The sequence below is a fragment of the Giraffa tippelskirchi genome, chromosome 10 (assembly GCF_054371585.1).
Source record: "Giraffa tippelskirchi isolate mGirTip1 chromosome 10, T2T-mGirTip1v1.2.pri, whole genome shotgun sequence".
NCBI lineage: Eukaryota > Metazoa > Chordata > Mammalia > Artiodactyla > Giraffidae > Giraffa > Giraffa tippelskirchi.
The window spans coordinates 107,395,555-107,413,285 of NC_137284.1; the positions used below are offsets into that span (position 1 = coordinate 107,395,555).

Here is a 17,731-nt window from a genome sequence, read left to right on the forward strand (position 1 = left end):
TCAATTTTTGTTTGTTTGAGGAAGTATTTCTCCTTCAATTTTAAAGGATAATTTCATGTGATACAGAATTCTAAGTTGGTTTTTATCCTCTCAACTCTATAAATATTTCATTTTCTTCTTAAATTGAATAGTTTCTGAGAAGTCAGATGCACTTATTAACCTTTATTCCTTCTTAAGTAAGGCATGTTTTTCTTCTGACTTCTGTAAGGATTTTTCTTTATCTTTAATTTTTTATAGTTTTAATGTTATATGCATATTCAATATGTATGATTTATGAATAGGTATCGTTTTTTGGTGTTTATCATGCTTGGTGTTCTCTAAGCTTTCTGTATCTGTAGTTTGGTGTCTGACATCAATGTGAGGAAATTCCAAGTCATTGTTTCTATTCATAATATTTCTTCTGTTTCTTTGTCTTTTCTCCTTTTGGCATTCCCATTACATGTATGGTGTACCTTCTGTGGTTGTCCCACAGTTCTTGGATATTCTGTTCTCTTATTTTTGTCTTTTATATTTTTGATTTTCAGTTTCGGAGGTTTCTTATTGAAATATACTGAAGCTCAGAGATTCTTTCCACAGCCAGATCCAGCCTACTAATAAGCAGATCAAAGGCATTCTTGATTTCTGTTGTAGTGTATTCTGTTACAGTGTATAGAGAACTTCTCTGCTAACATTGCCAGTCTGTTCTTGCATGCTCTTTTCTTTATCTGTTAGAGCCTTTAGCACATTAATTATTGTTGTTCTGAATTCCCAGTCTTACAATTCCAACATGCATGTCATATCTAAGTCTGGTTCTGATGCTTGCTCTGTTTCTTCAAACTATGTTTTGGCTTTTAGTGCCTTATGATGCCTTTCTTAATAGCTAGCTTGAGGTACTGGGTGCAAAGAGCTGCCATAAATAGGCCTTTAATAGTGTAAGGAAAGCATTCTGTAATTCTGTAATTAGGTCTCAATCTTTTGTGAACCTGTACCTCTGGATTATGAACTTTGCTTCTTGGTTTTTGTTTCCCATTTAGGTACAGCAGGATGACTAGACTGGGCTGCAGTTGGATATTTCCCTTCTCTCACATAGAGGGGTGGAGTTGGGTATTACTCTGCCACCCTGTAGTTTAGGCTCTGATAAAACCCTAACTGGTTAGGCCTACTGGTAGAATGGTCTCTCAAGGGCAGGCCTTGTTAAGCACAGAGTGCTCTGGTGTATTTCAAAATGCTCCTCTTTCCACTTCCCCCTCAGACACAGGAGATTTTTTTCTGATATCACTGTAAGAAACTAGTGATCTCCTAGAGATAAAATTCATAAATATGTGGGCATTATCCCTATTACTGGATCTCCCTGGAGTTTTTGATTCTCAGAGTTGTCTACACTGTGCCTCTAGCCATTCATCAATTATAATTTAGGTTTTCCGTCTCTCCGTCTGGCTCCCATGGAGGTTTCTACCCCTGGGCTTTTGCTCCAATAAGTTGTGATTCTCTGTATTTGCCTGTCAATCTTTACAGTCTGGGAGCATCAGTTTGCCTAGTGACTTCACTTCTTTTATGGATCTAAGAAGAGTTTACTTTTCAGCTTGTTTAATTTTTTTCTTATTAGAATGGAGTGGCAAATTATAAGCTTTTTACATGCTGGACTTGGAAACCTTGTACTTTTTAAAAAATTTGATTCAATATATTTTATTTCCCTTGAGGTTGATTACTTGGTCCATGGACTTTTTTTAGTTGGTTTAGTGGGTTTCTTTCAGTTTTCAAGTGTTTGAAGATTTATCTTTGTTATTAATTTGTAGCTTAAATTCATTGTGTTTAGAGAATTTAAAAACCCAGATAAAGTTTTTATTTACATACTCCATTTGACCTCTATTGAAGGGAATGGTACTACGTATGTGTGTGTGTGTGTGTGTGTGTGTGTGTGTGTGTGTGCATATATATATATGTATTGTTTTTTGAGTGTTTGGTTGTTTTTATTGTCTGAAAGTTATCTATTTCTAGGCTGCCACTTTCCTAGTCCTTTGGCTAGAAAGAGTAGGCCTTTTCTGAATGCCGTTTAAGCCCCCAGTGGTGTTTCTGGTTGCTAGACTCTGACTGCAAATCTGAGAAAATAAGGCAAAAGCAAAGTCCAGGGAACTTACCACCATGTCATTCCTTGGGTCCTGAGATTCCTAGCTAGTGTGCCTTCTTATTTTCTACCTTTCTTCTTGTGTTTGATTTACATGATTTGCAGAAGTTCTAGTTGTACTTGTAGGAATAGAGAAAAGTACCTCTACTCTATTTCCCAAAAGTGGACATTTACATTATTTAAATATTGCCTTTTTTTCATTTTCATTTAGTTTAAGTGATTTTCTAATTTTCCATGTGGTTTCTTCTTTGATCCATTGGATATTTGAATATTGTATTATTGAATTTCAAAGAACTTAGGGGTTTCTCAGATTTCTTTCTTTCTTTGATTTCTATAAGTGCTTTTCAATGTAATTTGTGGTAGTAACAATTGTATAGACCTACATAAGATTTAAGATGAAAGAAGCAGTTTTCTGCAGCAGTTTTCTCCATATCCCATCTTACTTTTCAGAGGCACTTTGACCTTATTTCCTCTAATGATTATCTGGATAATTCTAGTGAAAATAGAAAAATCAAAGAGAAAAAAACTGTTTGTTGAATCTTCAACTTTAGTTAATGTTGACTTACTCTCTATATAAATAAGATAAGGATTTAGCTTATCAGACTAGGCCAAGTTCTTCCAGTGTTTGATCATTATTATTTTTAGTTTTGAGTTATTTTTGGAATTTTATATAGTTAAATCTCTGCTTTTTGTTCCACTAATTTCCATCAGTATGGTCTCTAAAACATTAGCTAGTTTTTTCTTTTTGCTTGTCAAAAAATTTATTGAAAAATTTGCACAATTTTCAGTTTCTTTGATGTTATGAAAAAGTAATCATGATAGTGTAGTTCAGTCATTTTTATAACTTGAAAGCATGTAAATGACAGCCAACAAGGACTCGTCCAGTCTTATTTTCATATTGCATAGATGCAATATGGAGAAGACTTACATTTGCTTGCAGCCTTATGTGGTACTTCAGTGTTCAAGTAAATGTCCATATTTCGTGTTCACAAGGAGATTATTTCTCATCTAAAAATATGAGTTTGAAACAATGTGTTTTAAAAAGGCAAAGGCATTTAATGCTTACTCTATACCAGCACTTATATATATGTAAGCTCTAATCTCCTATCACTCTTGTAAGGTGATCATTAATGTCATTTTAGAGATGAGGTGGCTGAGGTTCAGAGGCTGAAGGATTACTTCACACCATAGAAACCGTAACTTGCAGAGTCAGAATTTTTTGTTTATTTTTACTTCAAAGTCATGCTTTCTTACTATATTAAATGACACCTCATAAAGGAGTGTAATTCTAGATTTTGCACATACATTTAATGTGACAAATTTTTGTACATTTATGAAAAATACAAAAGAAGTTATAAATTTTAGCAGAATGTCAGTTTTACAAAATTAAGTGATATAGTAAATCTGTATTATACGTGAGAAGTTGTTTATGATATTTACTGATGTGTATTACATTAACTACTTGTATAATATTGTACAATGAATAACTCTGCATGTGTGCATGCTAAGTCGCTTCAGTCGTGTCCGACACTGTGTGACCCTATGGACTGCAGCCTTTCAGGCTCCTCTGTCCATGGGGTTCTCCAGGCAAGAATATTGGAGTGGGTTGCTGTGCCCTCTTCCAGGGGATCTTCCCGACCCATGGATGGGACCTACGTCTGTTATGTCTCGCCTCCACTGGCAGGCAGGTTCTTTGTCACCAGTGCCACAAGGGAAGCCCCACTGACACCAGCTACCTGTCTTTTGTGCCTAGGGAGAAACTGGAAGGATGGTCACCAAAACAGTAAAAGTAGTTAGTTCTAGGTTATTTTTATTTTCCCTTTGGAGTGTTTATTTTTTAACTTGCACCACCCCTGCCCGCCCCCCGCCCCCGCACAGTGATCTGCATTATTTTTCTCAAATCGATAAAATTATTTTTTTAAAACAATCTCCCAGGAATCAGCATTTTTTTTTGTAATTTTTTGTTGCTAATTTCCTTTGTCTTTAAAAATTTTAAAGCAGATTTCAGATTGGGAAGGATTGGTTAATTAAATCTGCTTGATCAAATGTTAATGCTTAATGGGCATAGGAGCTATTATTCCACGTGCAGTTGTTTTTATAGACTATGAGTTGGTTTTTAGACTATGAAGAGAATAAGTTCAAGGACCCAAGAGAAATGTTATAAAATACTCCTGTAATGCTTTGTATGTTTGCTATTATCTTCATATTTTAATTATATACTTAATGCTTGATTTTACAGCTTCTATTCTGTTTCAGTTGTTTAAACGAGTATATTACAGAGATGTCAGTCACAACATAAATTGTGTAGCTGTGCATTACTCAGTAATACACAACTTTATAGTGTGTGTGTGTATATAAAATTTTTAAATGACTGTTTCCTACGTGAAATGATTTAAATAAATTCATCAAAGTTTATAATGTTAATGGCAGCAATCATAAAATGATATTTTGGGAAAATTATAATTATGAAGATAATGTATATCTATTATCTTTTTTATTTTATCTTTTTTAGGTGATTCTAGCCTTCTGCTTTCGCACATGTGTGGGAATAATGAATTTATTTGGGTTAGAAACTAAGACCTGCTGGAACGTGACCAGAATAGAACCTCTAAATGATGTTCAAAGCTGTGAAGGCATGTTTCTTCCTAAAATGCTGTTGTATATTGTCATTAACGTTTACATAAACATTTTATAATATTATGACTCTCTAAGAATTATTATAAACTACTATGATTGATTTTTTCTTTAAAAACACTATAGAACTGATTCACCTAAATATTTACCTTTACCCTTTAAAATAATTTTTTGAGAAGGCAGTGTACTTACTAACATGAGTATTAATTTGGAATTTAATTTGAATATTAATATGTATCTGTGTAAGGTCATACTGATTATAAGACATTCCTTCATTTCAGAAGGTACAAAAAGGTTCTGAGGTGGCTTGAATATGTAAATTTGGGGGAGGTAGATCAAATAGTCACAGTTCTACCTGTAATAGTTAACATAATTAATGTAAAAATTTAGTCATGCATAAATATTTAAAAATCAGACATAAGAATAGATTACTTTAGAAGTTCTACTTTTTTGTGTTCTCACAGTCAATGAATAGTTCTAATCAAACTCTTCATATACATCTTCTACATCAATATCTTTGTCAGAGAACTACTTTAAGAATCATTTAACAGTTTTACAGAACCTGTAATTGTCATTGCTATTTAAGATATTTGTGATTTATCACTATTACAATCTAAGTATGATGCTGTACCTTGAAACCTTTATTTGCAATCACATGTATCTACTTGCATAACACTTACATAGTTGTTTTTTTCTTTTTCATATTCTCTACAACATTGTTTTATATATATATATTTTCTGTTAACCTGTGTGCAATAACATTCTGTTCTCAGAATATATCCTAAATCTGTATTTTCATGTTTCCCTTACATTTTTACTTATTCCTCAGATGATCTTTATAATATCTAAAACAGTAGTGGTAGAAGATATTTGAGGATAGTTAAACTTTTTTGTACAAAGGAATTGAGAGAATGCCTCATAAAATGAGAGATTCAGCCAGCATGGAAGGTAGAACCTTTTCTGAGGGATGGAATAAAATCACCTTATATATGTATATATATGGTATTTATTAAGTTGCCACTAAGTGGTAGGTTAGTATTGGCACTTGGGATCCTAAGATATACCTGGTAAACATGGGGCCTTACCATTATAGATTTTACAGCATAAGAGGGATGTTAGCAGGTACAACTGTGGTGGATATTACAAACAAGAAAATAAGATTGCTGAGGATAAGTGAAGTGTTTCGAGAATAGGGACCAGCATATTCCAAAGTTCTGAAGCAAGAGAGAATTGAAAGAAAGCGAGACTTCCTTGAGCAGTTAAGAAGAAAACATGGTGTGAAATGATGTTTGGAATGTAAGCAAGAGTCAGATAACAAAGAACCATTTACTGGCTAAGGATATTATATGTATTCATTGAAGAATTTTGACAGATTTTTATTTTTAAAACATGATTTTGGCAATTACATGGAAAAGATAATTAGTAAAGGGCAAAAGTGAATTCAGTGAGTCCAGGTGGGAAACTATTTTTCTCTCAGCAAGTGATTGCAGGAAAGGTAACTGGAAAATGAATGGATTTGATGATTGATGGGAAAGAGAATGAATTTATGTAATATTGTTGGGTTTCTGGCTTAAGTAATTGAATCCCTCCATTCAAAATGGTAAGAAACATTATAAAAGTAGCAGGTTTGAATTGGTTCATTAATTTGAGGTATCTGAGAGATTGCAAAGTAGAGATGTCAAGTGGCTACCTATGTACATACGTACAGGAATAAGAGTTCTCATTTGAATGTAGACTTGGCATCATCTGTATGTAGATGGTAATTGGAACCATGGAAGTGAAAGAATTTCCTTAAGGAGAATATGCAGACTTGGAAGAGGGCATATGACAGATCCTAAAGTAGTCCAACATTGAAGGAGGGTGTGTATAAGAAGAGGAATTATTAGGACAGACTGAAAAGGAATGATCAGAGAAGTAGAAGGAATCAGAAAGGCTAGCCCTCAAATCCTGACTCCACCAGTTACAGCTAAATAACTTTTGGCAGGTTAAGTTTTCTGTGTTGTTTTCTCAACCATTGAAAAACGTATTTTCGTACCAGGTAATTTCAAAGATTTGTTCTGAGTATTATGTGAGATGATAATGGAAAAGCACTTAGTAGATTATGTCTGTGTCAATATAGCCCATGTACGTGGTGTTTATACATGGAATATAGTAAATATTATGGTCCTGGCTATACATAGTAATGGATCAGTTTGTCTCCTATAGACTAAAGCTGCGTCTTAAGGTCAGGGGCCATATCTTAGTCATCCAGGATAAAATTAACGTAATGGATTTTCTCTTGTGATTTATCAAGTAACTCTATAGACAGTTCTAGATGCTGAACAATAGGAGCATCACCTAAATAAAATGAAGCACCAACTAATCATTACAGTATGATTATACTTCAGTGAAGAAAAATATAAACGTAACCAATAATACCTCATTTATGGGGAAAGTACTAATGTAACTGTTAAATAGAGCAGCAGTCTGAGCCACAAAGCTTTCAGCTAATTCATGAGCTCTTGATTACAAAGCACTGAGATAATTATGCTCAATTGCTATATAGTCATTTACTCATTAAATACTTAATAATCTGTGTCTTTTTAAAGGATTGGGAGACCCTGCTTGCTTTTATGTTGGTGTGATTTTTATTTTAAATGGAATAATGATGGGATTGTTCTTCATGTATGGTACTTACCTGAGGTAAGACTACTGTATTAAAAGACATTTCAGTGGGATAATAAGGACTTTCTGACATTTGTTGATTAAATTAAAAGGATAATTAACAAGATTAATTGACTAACAGCTGGAAACTTTTAGATTTTAGTTTTTTCAAAAGCTTAGCCAAATATGCAGCCTCAAACTAGAGCTAGTCACTAAAATAAAATCTTAAAGATATTAAAAGGCCTCCTTTTTATCCTTGTGGGGTAATCCAGACTTATGGATGTGGTATCCAAACTTATGCTCATTAATTTGACAATTATTATTAGATGCCTACTGTGACTGGGAGCTCTATTCTATAGGAGCTAGGAATACAAAAACAAATAATCCCTGTCCTTGTGGAATTTATATTCTAGGAGGTAGACAAAATAAGACCACCCAATTGAAAACTGGAAAAAATATGAAAAGACATTTTCCAGAAGAGTTCCAAATTGCCAACAAATGTATATAAAATTGATCACCATATTAATTATCAGGAAAATACTCATTTTAACCACAGTGAGATACTATCTCACATCTACTAGATTGACAAAGGGCTTCTCTGCTGGCTCAGATGGTAAAGAATCTGCCTGCAATGCAGAAGACCTGGGTTCAATCCCTGGGTTGGGAAGATTGACAACAGGAACTTTTATCCCCAGTTGGTGGACATATAAATTAGTACAACTATTTTGGAAAAACATTGTGCATTATCTAGTAATTTGAAGATGTAGATACCTTATAATGCAGCAATTCCAGTTTGAAGTAAATATGCCTAAGAAACTCTTCTACATGTACACCAGAAAATATGTACACTAACATAACATCATTGTCTGTAGTGACTCCAAACTAGAAACAACTTAAACATCCCTCCGCAGAGAAATTTACACATTGTAAGTTTATTAGTATAGGGAAATATTACACAACAGTGAGAATGAATGAACTATAAGTACAAACATCAACATGGAAAAAATCTTACAAATATAATGTTGAATGAATCAAAGCAGGCACAAAATTTGAAAATACTGCAAAATTACATTTGTATAAAGTTTGAACATAGCTAAAAGTAAATGATAGTATGATGCATATAGAAGCAGTTATGTTTATAATTACAAAGCTCAGGATAGTGGCTGTCTCAAGGGATGGCATGTGAGGCGTCAGGATGTGATCTGTTTTCTATTTCAGCGACATATGGTGGTTAAAAGAATATTCACTTTATAAGTGTTCTGTAAACTATCTGAAAACTTTAATGCACTTTTCCATATGTATGCTATATAGAAAAATATATAAACTCATCAGTATTTTGAAAGAAAATAACTACATTTAGATTATGCTAACAGGCTTTAAGATGTTCTATTTTAAACACTAGTTTGTATTTATTATGCTTTTTTTAAAATATGGAAAATTTTACACTAGACCAAGACATTTTAAAAATTAGTATTTTTCATTAGGAAAAGTACCCATGAGGTGACAGTCTTCTTTAAATTGGTTACACAGTTCCAGGATATCAATACTTTATTAAGCTCCAGTCTTTAAGAAGGATATGTAGATATAACATATGCTGACTATAAAAGTGTCACCAAAATTGTGAGGAAACTAGACACTATGGCATATGAGGAACAAAAGAAATAGGGATTTTGGGGGGAAATTTTCTATTTCTTAACCTTGGCTACTCTCCCCTGCAGGCACTGACTTGTGACACAGGTATTCTGTTTCTATTCATTTGGTGGCTAATGATAAAGCTTTAACATGCATATTTAACTTGACCAAGTCTAAAATTGATTGATATCTTTCCTCTTCTTTTTGATCAATACAAGGAATTTAGAACATTGTACTTGAAAACAGTTCCTAGCATCTTATAATTATTCTAACTATAATAATTAGAAATTTAGTACTTCTAGTACCCCTCCACAGTAGTCACCACTGTTTTTTTATGTTGTCAAGTCTTCTTTAGATTTATCTACATGTTCCTAGTTTCTATATGCAGCCTTTATTCTTGCTTCTCATACCTTCTTCCTCTCAATTTCTTCTCCAAAGTGTGTCCTTTGAATTTCCCTTAGTGAAAATCTCTTCAAGGTAAATTACTTCCAACTGGCTTTCCTCTGCTTGTTTTGTTGAACTCATTCTTCCCTTTTTTCAGTCATTAAACCAGTATTTGTCTTCTGAGTAAAGCTATGTGTATAATGATGAACAATACTTTAAAGAAAGGCAACCTTAAGAAATTGTTCTTAATCTTTAATAATTATCAGGCATCCTTGATCTGAGTTTTATATTCTACAATGTTGTTCGTTGGGACTCAGCAAAAGAGTATTTGCAGTAGTTCAGATGGTTCAGTTACTGCTAAATGAAACTGTTAGACTCTTCATCTCTCAGTCACTGATACCCAATTTGATGACAGAAATTTGCCTCCACTCAGAATATTCAAAGAATGGAGTATATACATTCTAAAATGCTGGCCTGTGTTAAAAAAAAAATTTTATGTTCACATCTAATATTATACTCAGAAAATATTATAAATAAAATAAATTGTAAGATTCAGACTACTTTATATCTATACGTTGGATCCTTATACATCCAAGAGTAAAACAACTACATGAATACTTTTGCAATTTTTATTGTTATTTAATATGGTTTAGTATCGTGGCATTTTAAAACCTAAAATAATTTTGTGAAAAAGTCACTATATTTTACGTGAACTTTGATTGTATATATATATTTTTTTACAGTGGGACTCAACTTGGAGGTATAATTACAGTTTTATGCTACTTTTTCAACCATGGAGAGGTTTGTTTTCTAGAAAATAATTTTTAGAAATAGAAGGGGCAGTATATTAAAGCAGTATTTAATTATATCTTACTTAGGACTTTGCAATATTTTAAAGAACCTTGTGTTGTAAGGTGTTATTTTAATCATGTTGATCCACATTTTTACATAATAATTAGAATTTATGATGTAAAATATCTTGCCTGGTTTTTAGCATGTATATGTGTTACATATATTTTGTAGAAAAAGGAAATATTATACTTGTTGAGTTTAGGCACCTTATATACATTAATCTCATATACTTCCATCCGACTTTTTAGAGAGGTGGTTGATATCTTCATAGTAGAAGATATGAAATTGAAATTTGGAGAGGTTAAATTACATAGTCAAGATTCCACATTGACTCCATGATGAAGCTGAGTTTCCTCTTATCCTTCTCTCTGGCTCTAAAACCTCACTTCTATTACATCATGATCCTTTTAATAACACAAAATGCTGAATTCAAAACAGAAATTAACTTAGTAACTCACCAAACAGTATTCACCTAAAAAGAGCTCATGGAAACTTATTTAGAATATGATAGATTCATTCAACAAAACAAGTACAAAGTGTGTGCCAGGCTCTGTGTTAGATGCTGAGGTTTTGGCAGTGAAAAGTGGAAGAATCTTGACTGCTAGTTTTTGGAATCAAAACATATAGTATCTTATGGCAGAGCTTATATACAGTAGAAGTCTCTGTTCATTACTGTTGGGAAAGGTAGATACTTGGTTATTTCTTAAAAAATTAATTAGACAAGTGTGTGCTAAGTCACCTCAGTCATGTCCAACTCTGTGTGACCCTATGGACTGTAGTCTGCCAGACTCTTCTATGGGATTCTTCAGGCAAAAACACTGGAGTGGGTTGCCATGCTTTCCTCCAGGGGATCTTCCCGACTCAAGGATAGAACCTGTGTCTCACATCTCCTGCATTGACAGGCAGGTTGTTTCCACTAGCCCCACTTGGGAAGGGAATCATAAAATTATACACAAATATCTTAAATATATTAACTTAAATATATTGTCAGTCAACAATGTGTTATACAAAAAATGTATCTTGTCTTTATGCAAAGACAAGGCTTTTTAGTATGCATTATGTTTTAATCTTCTTATACATATTGTGTGTAATTCATCTTCCAAGTTTTACAGTTTGGTTTCCTGTAGGAAGAGCGATGAATATTAAGATTCTTGCAAGGTTATAAGAGTTTAGATTCTTTTCTAGAATTTCAGAATTCTTGATATAAAGTTTTGTAATATTCCCATCCATTTATCTGGGTTTAACTGGTGGCTCAGATGGTAATGAATCTGCCTGCTCTGCAGGAGACCCCAGTTCAATCCCTGGTTTTGGAAGATTTCCTGGAGAAGAGAATGGCTACCCACTCCAGTATTCTTGCCTGCAGAGTTCCACGGACAGAGGAGCCTGACTGGCTACAGTCCATGAGATCACAACCCCATTTGTCTTGAAAATAGTTTTAAAGACTGTATGAAATTTATTGATAATTAATACTTCCATTATAAACATCGTATCAGTAATTCCCAAATACTCCTCGTTGTTTCTAGAAGTTTGCAGTTAACTCTTCCAAAGGTATATTTCACAAATTCAAAAACAATCTTAATTATTTATAGTGTATGTCTGTACTCATTATACTTGTCATGTACAAACTCTTGATGTTTGTGAATGCCCTAGGTGACATTTGTTTATTTTTTTCTGAGCATGCATAAATCCCAAAGCCCTGGGGTATCACAGTTATCACTGCAGAGCTGGAATGTGGATCTGGTTTGTTGTTCCCAGAATCCTCACTGCTCCTAACCCTATCATCTTCTTTGTCCTTTGGGTGTCCTTACATTTGACCTGATCTATTTTTCACTTGTTTCTGGACTTGGCAGTTAATAGCTCTCTACCTGATGACTATGTCCTATAAGAGAACTCCAAAAACTGAGAAGCTATACCAGGTATTCAGAAATAAATAAGCCTAATATGAAAATTACTAAGACCAGCCAAGCCCAACCTACCCATGATTATTAAATTAATGATGTTTATTGCAATGGAACATAAAGTAAGCATTTTATTGATTTCAGGCTACTCGGGTGATGTGGACACCACCTCTCCGGGAAAGTTTTTCATATCCATTTCTTGTACTTCAGATGTATATCTTAACTGTGATTCTCAGGTAATTTTAATTTATAAAACAAATCTAGATAAATTATGAGTTTCTCAAAATTACTTCAACCTATTGTTATATTTACTAAATTTAGGTTCAATTTTTAAATATTAAAATTAAGTTGTGTCCAGTTTAAAAAAATCTAAAATCACTATGTAAAAGAAATTGCTTTCCACTTAAAATAGTTTAGGCTACAGATTTCAGATAACTACATTATGTTTTAATAAACCAATATGTATGTGATCATAATATATTTGGTAAAGTTTCAAGTATCACAGTAATCCATTCAGCATCACAGTAGTTTGAGTCTATGTCCCAACCACTGATGCTGAAGAAGCTGAAGTTGACCAGTTCTGTGAAGACCTACAAGGCCTTCTAGAACTAACAACATAAAAGATGTCCTTTTCATCATAGGGGATTGGAATGCAAATATAGGAAGTCAAGAGATACCTAGGATAACAGGCAAGTTTGGCCTTGCAGTACAAAATGAAGCAGCAGGGCAAAGCCTAACTGAATTCTGCCAAGAGAATGCACTGGTGATAGCAAACACCCTTTTCCAACAACACAAGAGGTGACTCTACACATGGACATCACTAAATGGTCAATACCGAAATCAGATTGATTGTATTCTTTGCAGCTGAAGATCGAGAAGTTCTATACAGTTGGCAAAAACAAGACCTGGAGCTAACGGCTCAGATCATCAGCTGCTTATAGGAAAATTCAGGCTTTAGCTAAAGAAAATTGGCAAAACTACTAGGCTATTCAGGTATGACCTAAATCCAATCCCTTATGATTATACAGTGGAGATGACGAATAGATTCAAGGGATTATATCTACTGAACAGAGTGCCTGAAGGACTATGGACAGTGGTTCATACAGGAGGCAGTGACGAAAACCATCCCAAAGAAAAAGAAATGCAAGAAAGCAAAGTGGCAGTCTGAGGAGGCTTTACAAATAGCTGAAAGAAGAAGAGAAGCAAAAAGCAAGGGAGATAGGGAAAAATATACCCAACTGAATGCAGAGTTCCAGAGAATAGCAGGGAGAGACAAGAAGGCTTCTTCAATGAACAGTGCAAAGAAATAGAAGAAAACAATAGAATGGGAAAGACTGGAGATCTCTTCATGAAAATTGAAGATATCGAAGGAACATTTCATCCAAGGATGGACATGATAAAGGACAGAAATGGTAAAGATCTGACAGAGTCAGAAGAGATTAAGAAGAGGTGGTGGCAAGAATAAACAAAAGAACTGTACAAAAAAGGTCTTAATGACCCAGATACCCATGATGGGTGTGGTCATTCACCTAGAGCCAGGCATCCTGGAGTGTGAAGTCAATGGGCTTTAGGAAGGATTGCTATCAATAAGGGGCTTCCCTGATAGCTCACTTGATAATCCACCTGCAATGCAGGAGACCCCAGTTCTATTCCTGGGTTGAGAAGATCCCCTGGAGAAGGGAAAGACTACCCGCTCTAGTATTCTGGCCTAGAGAATTCCATGGACTGTATAGTCCATGGGGTCGCAAAGAGTTGGACATGACTGAGTAGTCGGACACTACCAATAAAGCTAGTGAAAGTGATAGAATTCCAGCTGAACTATTTCAAATCCTAAAAGATAAGGCTGTTGAACACTCAATATGTCAGCAAATTTGGAAAATTCAGTAGTGGCCACCAGACTGGAAAAGGTAAGTCTTCATCTCAATTCCAAAGAAGGTCTGTGCTGAAAAATATTCAAACTACTGGACAACTGTGCTCACTTTCCCTGCTAGTAAGGTTATGCTCAAAATCCTTCAAGGTAGGCTTCAGCAGTACATGAATTGAGAACTTCCAGATGTACAAGCTGGGTTTAGAAAAAGCAGAGGAACCAGAGATCAAATTGTCAACATTCATTGGATCATGGAGAAAGCAAGGGAATTCCAGAAAAACATGTACTTCTCTTGCATTGACTACACTAAAACTTTTGATTGTGTGGATTTAAACAAACTGGAAAATTCTTAAACAGATGGGAATACCAGACCATCTTACTTGTCTCTTGAGAAACCTGTATGCGGGCAAGAAGCAACAGTTAGAACCTTACATAGAAAAACTGACTGGTTTAAAATTAGTAAAGGAGTATGACAAGGCTGCATATTGTCACCCTGCTTATTTAACTTATGTGCAGAGTACATCAGGCAAAATGCTGGGCTGGATGAGTTACAAGCTGTAATCAAGATTACCGGGAGAAATACTCACAGCCTCATATAAGCAGATGGTACCACTCTACTGGCAGAAAGCGAAGAGGAACTAAAGAGCCTCTTGATGAGGGTGAAAGAGGAGAGCAAAAAAAACTGGCTTAACACTCAGCATTAAATAAAAAACAAAACTAAGGTCATGGCATCTGGTCCCATCACTTCATGATAAATAGAAGGGGAAAAAGTGGAAGCAGTGGCAAATTTTCCTCTTCTCGGGCTCTAAAATCACTGAAGATGATGACTGCAGCCTTGAAATTAGAAGAAGCTTGCTTCTTGGAAGGAAAGTTATGACAAACCTAGACAGTGTATTAAAAAGCAAAGACATCACTGTGCTGACAAAGGTCCATATAGTCAAAGCTATGTTCTTTCCAATAGTCATGTACAGATATGAGAAGTGGACCATAAGGAAGGCAGAGCGCCAAAGATGTGATGCTTTCGAACTGTGGTACTGGAGAAGACTTCTGAAAGTCCCTTGGGTAGTAAGGAGATCAAACCAGTCCATCCTAAAGGAAATCAATCCTGAATATTCATTGGAGGGACTGATGCTGAAGTTGAAGCTCCAGTACTTTGGCCACCTGGTAAAAAGAGCAGACTCATTGGAAAAGACCCTGATGCTGGGGAAGATTGAAGGCAAAAGGAGAAGAGGGCGACAGAGGATGAAGTGGATGGCAGCACCGATTCATTCAGTGGACATGAACTTGGGCAAACTCCAGGAGATAGTGAAAGTCAGGGAGGCCTGGAGTGCTGCAAACCATGGGGTCACAAAGAGTCGGACATGACTTAGCTGCTGAACAGCAAGAAAGATTCAAATGGTTTTGAGAAGCTAATACTTTTTTCCTTCAATCCTCTTGTACTCTGACTCATTGTTTTCCAATCTGTGGTTTTGATGAAGCATGAAATAAGTGTTTGATGCACAAATGAATTTGAGAAATGCTGAGTTAGATAAGGAGTATCTATGTTCACGTTTATTAATATTTCTGAACTACAGATATTTCTAGAGGTTTAACTGAAGTTTCAACTCAACTTTTTTTCCTGGACATATGTGTTGGTTTGGATTAACTTTATAAGCATTTCAGAAAATTTGAAAGTCTGAGCAACAACATCAAAAGCATAAATAGTATAATGCTATAAATAACTTTATCACATAGATAGGTTTCATAGAATGTTATTGAGATCTATCACTGAATGAAATAGTGATTACTATCCCCTCCAAACTCCCAGAGAAATGGGATAGTGATCATTATCAGTGATCACTTATTAGTACCCTTCAGATTTTGCCTATATTAAGATCATTTGTGTACATCTTCTTTCTTTCCTAAAACCATAGATTTGTTAATACAGCACGCATACACAAATGTCTAAATGTACACTTAATATAGTAAAATGCCACTGAAAACAGAGACCATGCTACATTTATCTCTTTAACCATGGAGCACTTAGCACACTGTCGTGTAGCCATTTAAAGCCCCTTATGTGTTCACTTAAAGAAGCTATATAAAGGGAAACGGGTAGTGCCAACCTCTAAAAAGGTGCAAACTACCTTACCTACATGAAAGGATTTTTATTTGGATTGAATTTGGATTTGGGAATCTAATTTTTATCCATTTATTTTCCATTTGTTTACATTTTTTTAAGTACTATTAGTCTGACCAGGCAGAGATTTTGTGGAAGGAAATACATTAATTAGAACACTTAGAATTGTATGCTTGAATGCATATGTTATACTCCATACTTTCAGTTCAGTTCAGTTTAGTCACTGAGTTGTGTCCGACTCTGCGCAACCCCATGGACTACAGCTCGCCAAGCCTCCCTGTCCATCAGCAGCTCCTAAAGTTAACTCAAACTCATGTCCATTGAGTCGGTGATGCCATCCAACCATCTCATCCTCTGTCATCCCCTTCTCCTCCCACCTTCAATCTTTCCCGGCATTCAAGGTCTTTTCAAATGAGTCAGCTCTTTGCTCTGGCCAAAGTATTGGAGTTTCAGCTTCAGCATCAGTCCTTCCAATGAATATTCAGGACTGATTTCCTTTAGGATGGACTTTAGTCAAAAGTAATTTTTATTTTATAACCATAACTGAGTACTTAATATATTCCATGATACATTACTAAACAATATGATCATTAAAATTTTTACTTTTGAAAATTTATGTACCATATTATAACAATGTATCACCTTTAGAAAAATAACAGAGTTTTATAATTTACACAAAATGTTTGCATTTCTTTTTTTCATATTCTAAAAGATACTAAAGTCTTACGTGGTAAAAGGTATTGGTTACTGATATATCTCATAATTGAAAAGTGGACAGTTTAAATTTCAATATGCATTAGTTTAACTGTATTCCAGAATCATTCCTTTGAAGTCATTGTTGAAAATGTCCTTCTTTAAATTTCCATCTTAGTCGTTAGCTTATAATTTCACCAGCACTTAACATTTTTCAAAACTTAAAAGTGGTGGTATATGAAAGTTACTGCTGCCCATACAATGTAAATATCTCAAGATATGCAAAGTCAGTTCACATTCTATTTTCTGACCTTCTGCTGGAGTATTAAATGTCTAATGTCATGCATCATTAAAGGAAAATAAAGTTTTAGTTGAATATAGTTGTTTTATAATATTGTATTAGTTTTAGGTATACAGAAGTGTGACTCATTATTTTTATGGATTATACTCCATTAAAAGTTAATTACAAAATAATGACTGTAATTATTGTGCTATATGTTTAAAATACTTACTGATAAACTAGATACAATATCTTATTTAAAGCTCTAATTTTGATTATTTTATTATAAGCATTTTTACAATTCAAATATTTTGTTCTTTTTAATGTGCTTTTAAAAGTTAACTGTATTTTGTTATCTTACATCAAAGGTAAGGAAATCATTAGATTTTAACATTTTGCAACCAGTCTTTCAGTTCAATGATAGGCAACTTTTATATATATTAAAACTTACTGGTGTCAATTCTCTTCCTTAAGGACCACCAACAATAGTAGAAGGCACTTTATTGCACTCTGCCTTTCCAATGTTGCTTTTATGCTTCCCTGGCAATTTGCTCAGTTTATACTTTTTACACAGGTAAGATGATTTTAAACTAATTTAAGTTGAATTCAAGATGTACTTGGTTGT

At 34.3% G+C, this 17,731-nt stretch overlaps 1 protein-coding gene across 9 annotated transcripts in view; it reads left to right on the forward strand.

Moving 5' to 3' along the window:
* DPY19L2 (dpy-19 like 2) overlaps nt 1-17,731 on the forward strand; it is a 79,798-nt gene that overhangs the window by 9,739 nt on the left and 52,328 nt on the right. For 5 of the 9 annotated variants that reach the window (XR_014066781.1, XR_014066782.1, XM_081534251.1 and 2 more), the window contains exons 5-9: nt 4,617-4,737; nt 7,327-7,420; nt 10,141-10,198; nt 12,292-12,383; nt 17,581-17,680. Coding sequence is in view for 7 of the 9 variants with exons in the window: in XM_081534251.1 (XP_081390377.1) it covers nt 4,617-4,737; nt 7,327-7,420; nt 10,141-10,198; nt 12,292-12,383; nt 17,581-17,680 (465 nt within the window). In the remaining 2 variants the exon portion in view is untranslated. Of the gene's footprint in view, nt 1-4,616; nt 4,738-7,326; nt 7,421-10,140; nt 10,199-12,099; nt 12,166-12,291; nt 12,384-17,580; nt 17,681-17,731 lie in introns of all 9 variants that reach the window. The other 4 variants (XM_081534250.1, XM_081534252.1, XM_081534257.1 and 1 more) reach the window with 1 other exon arrangement.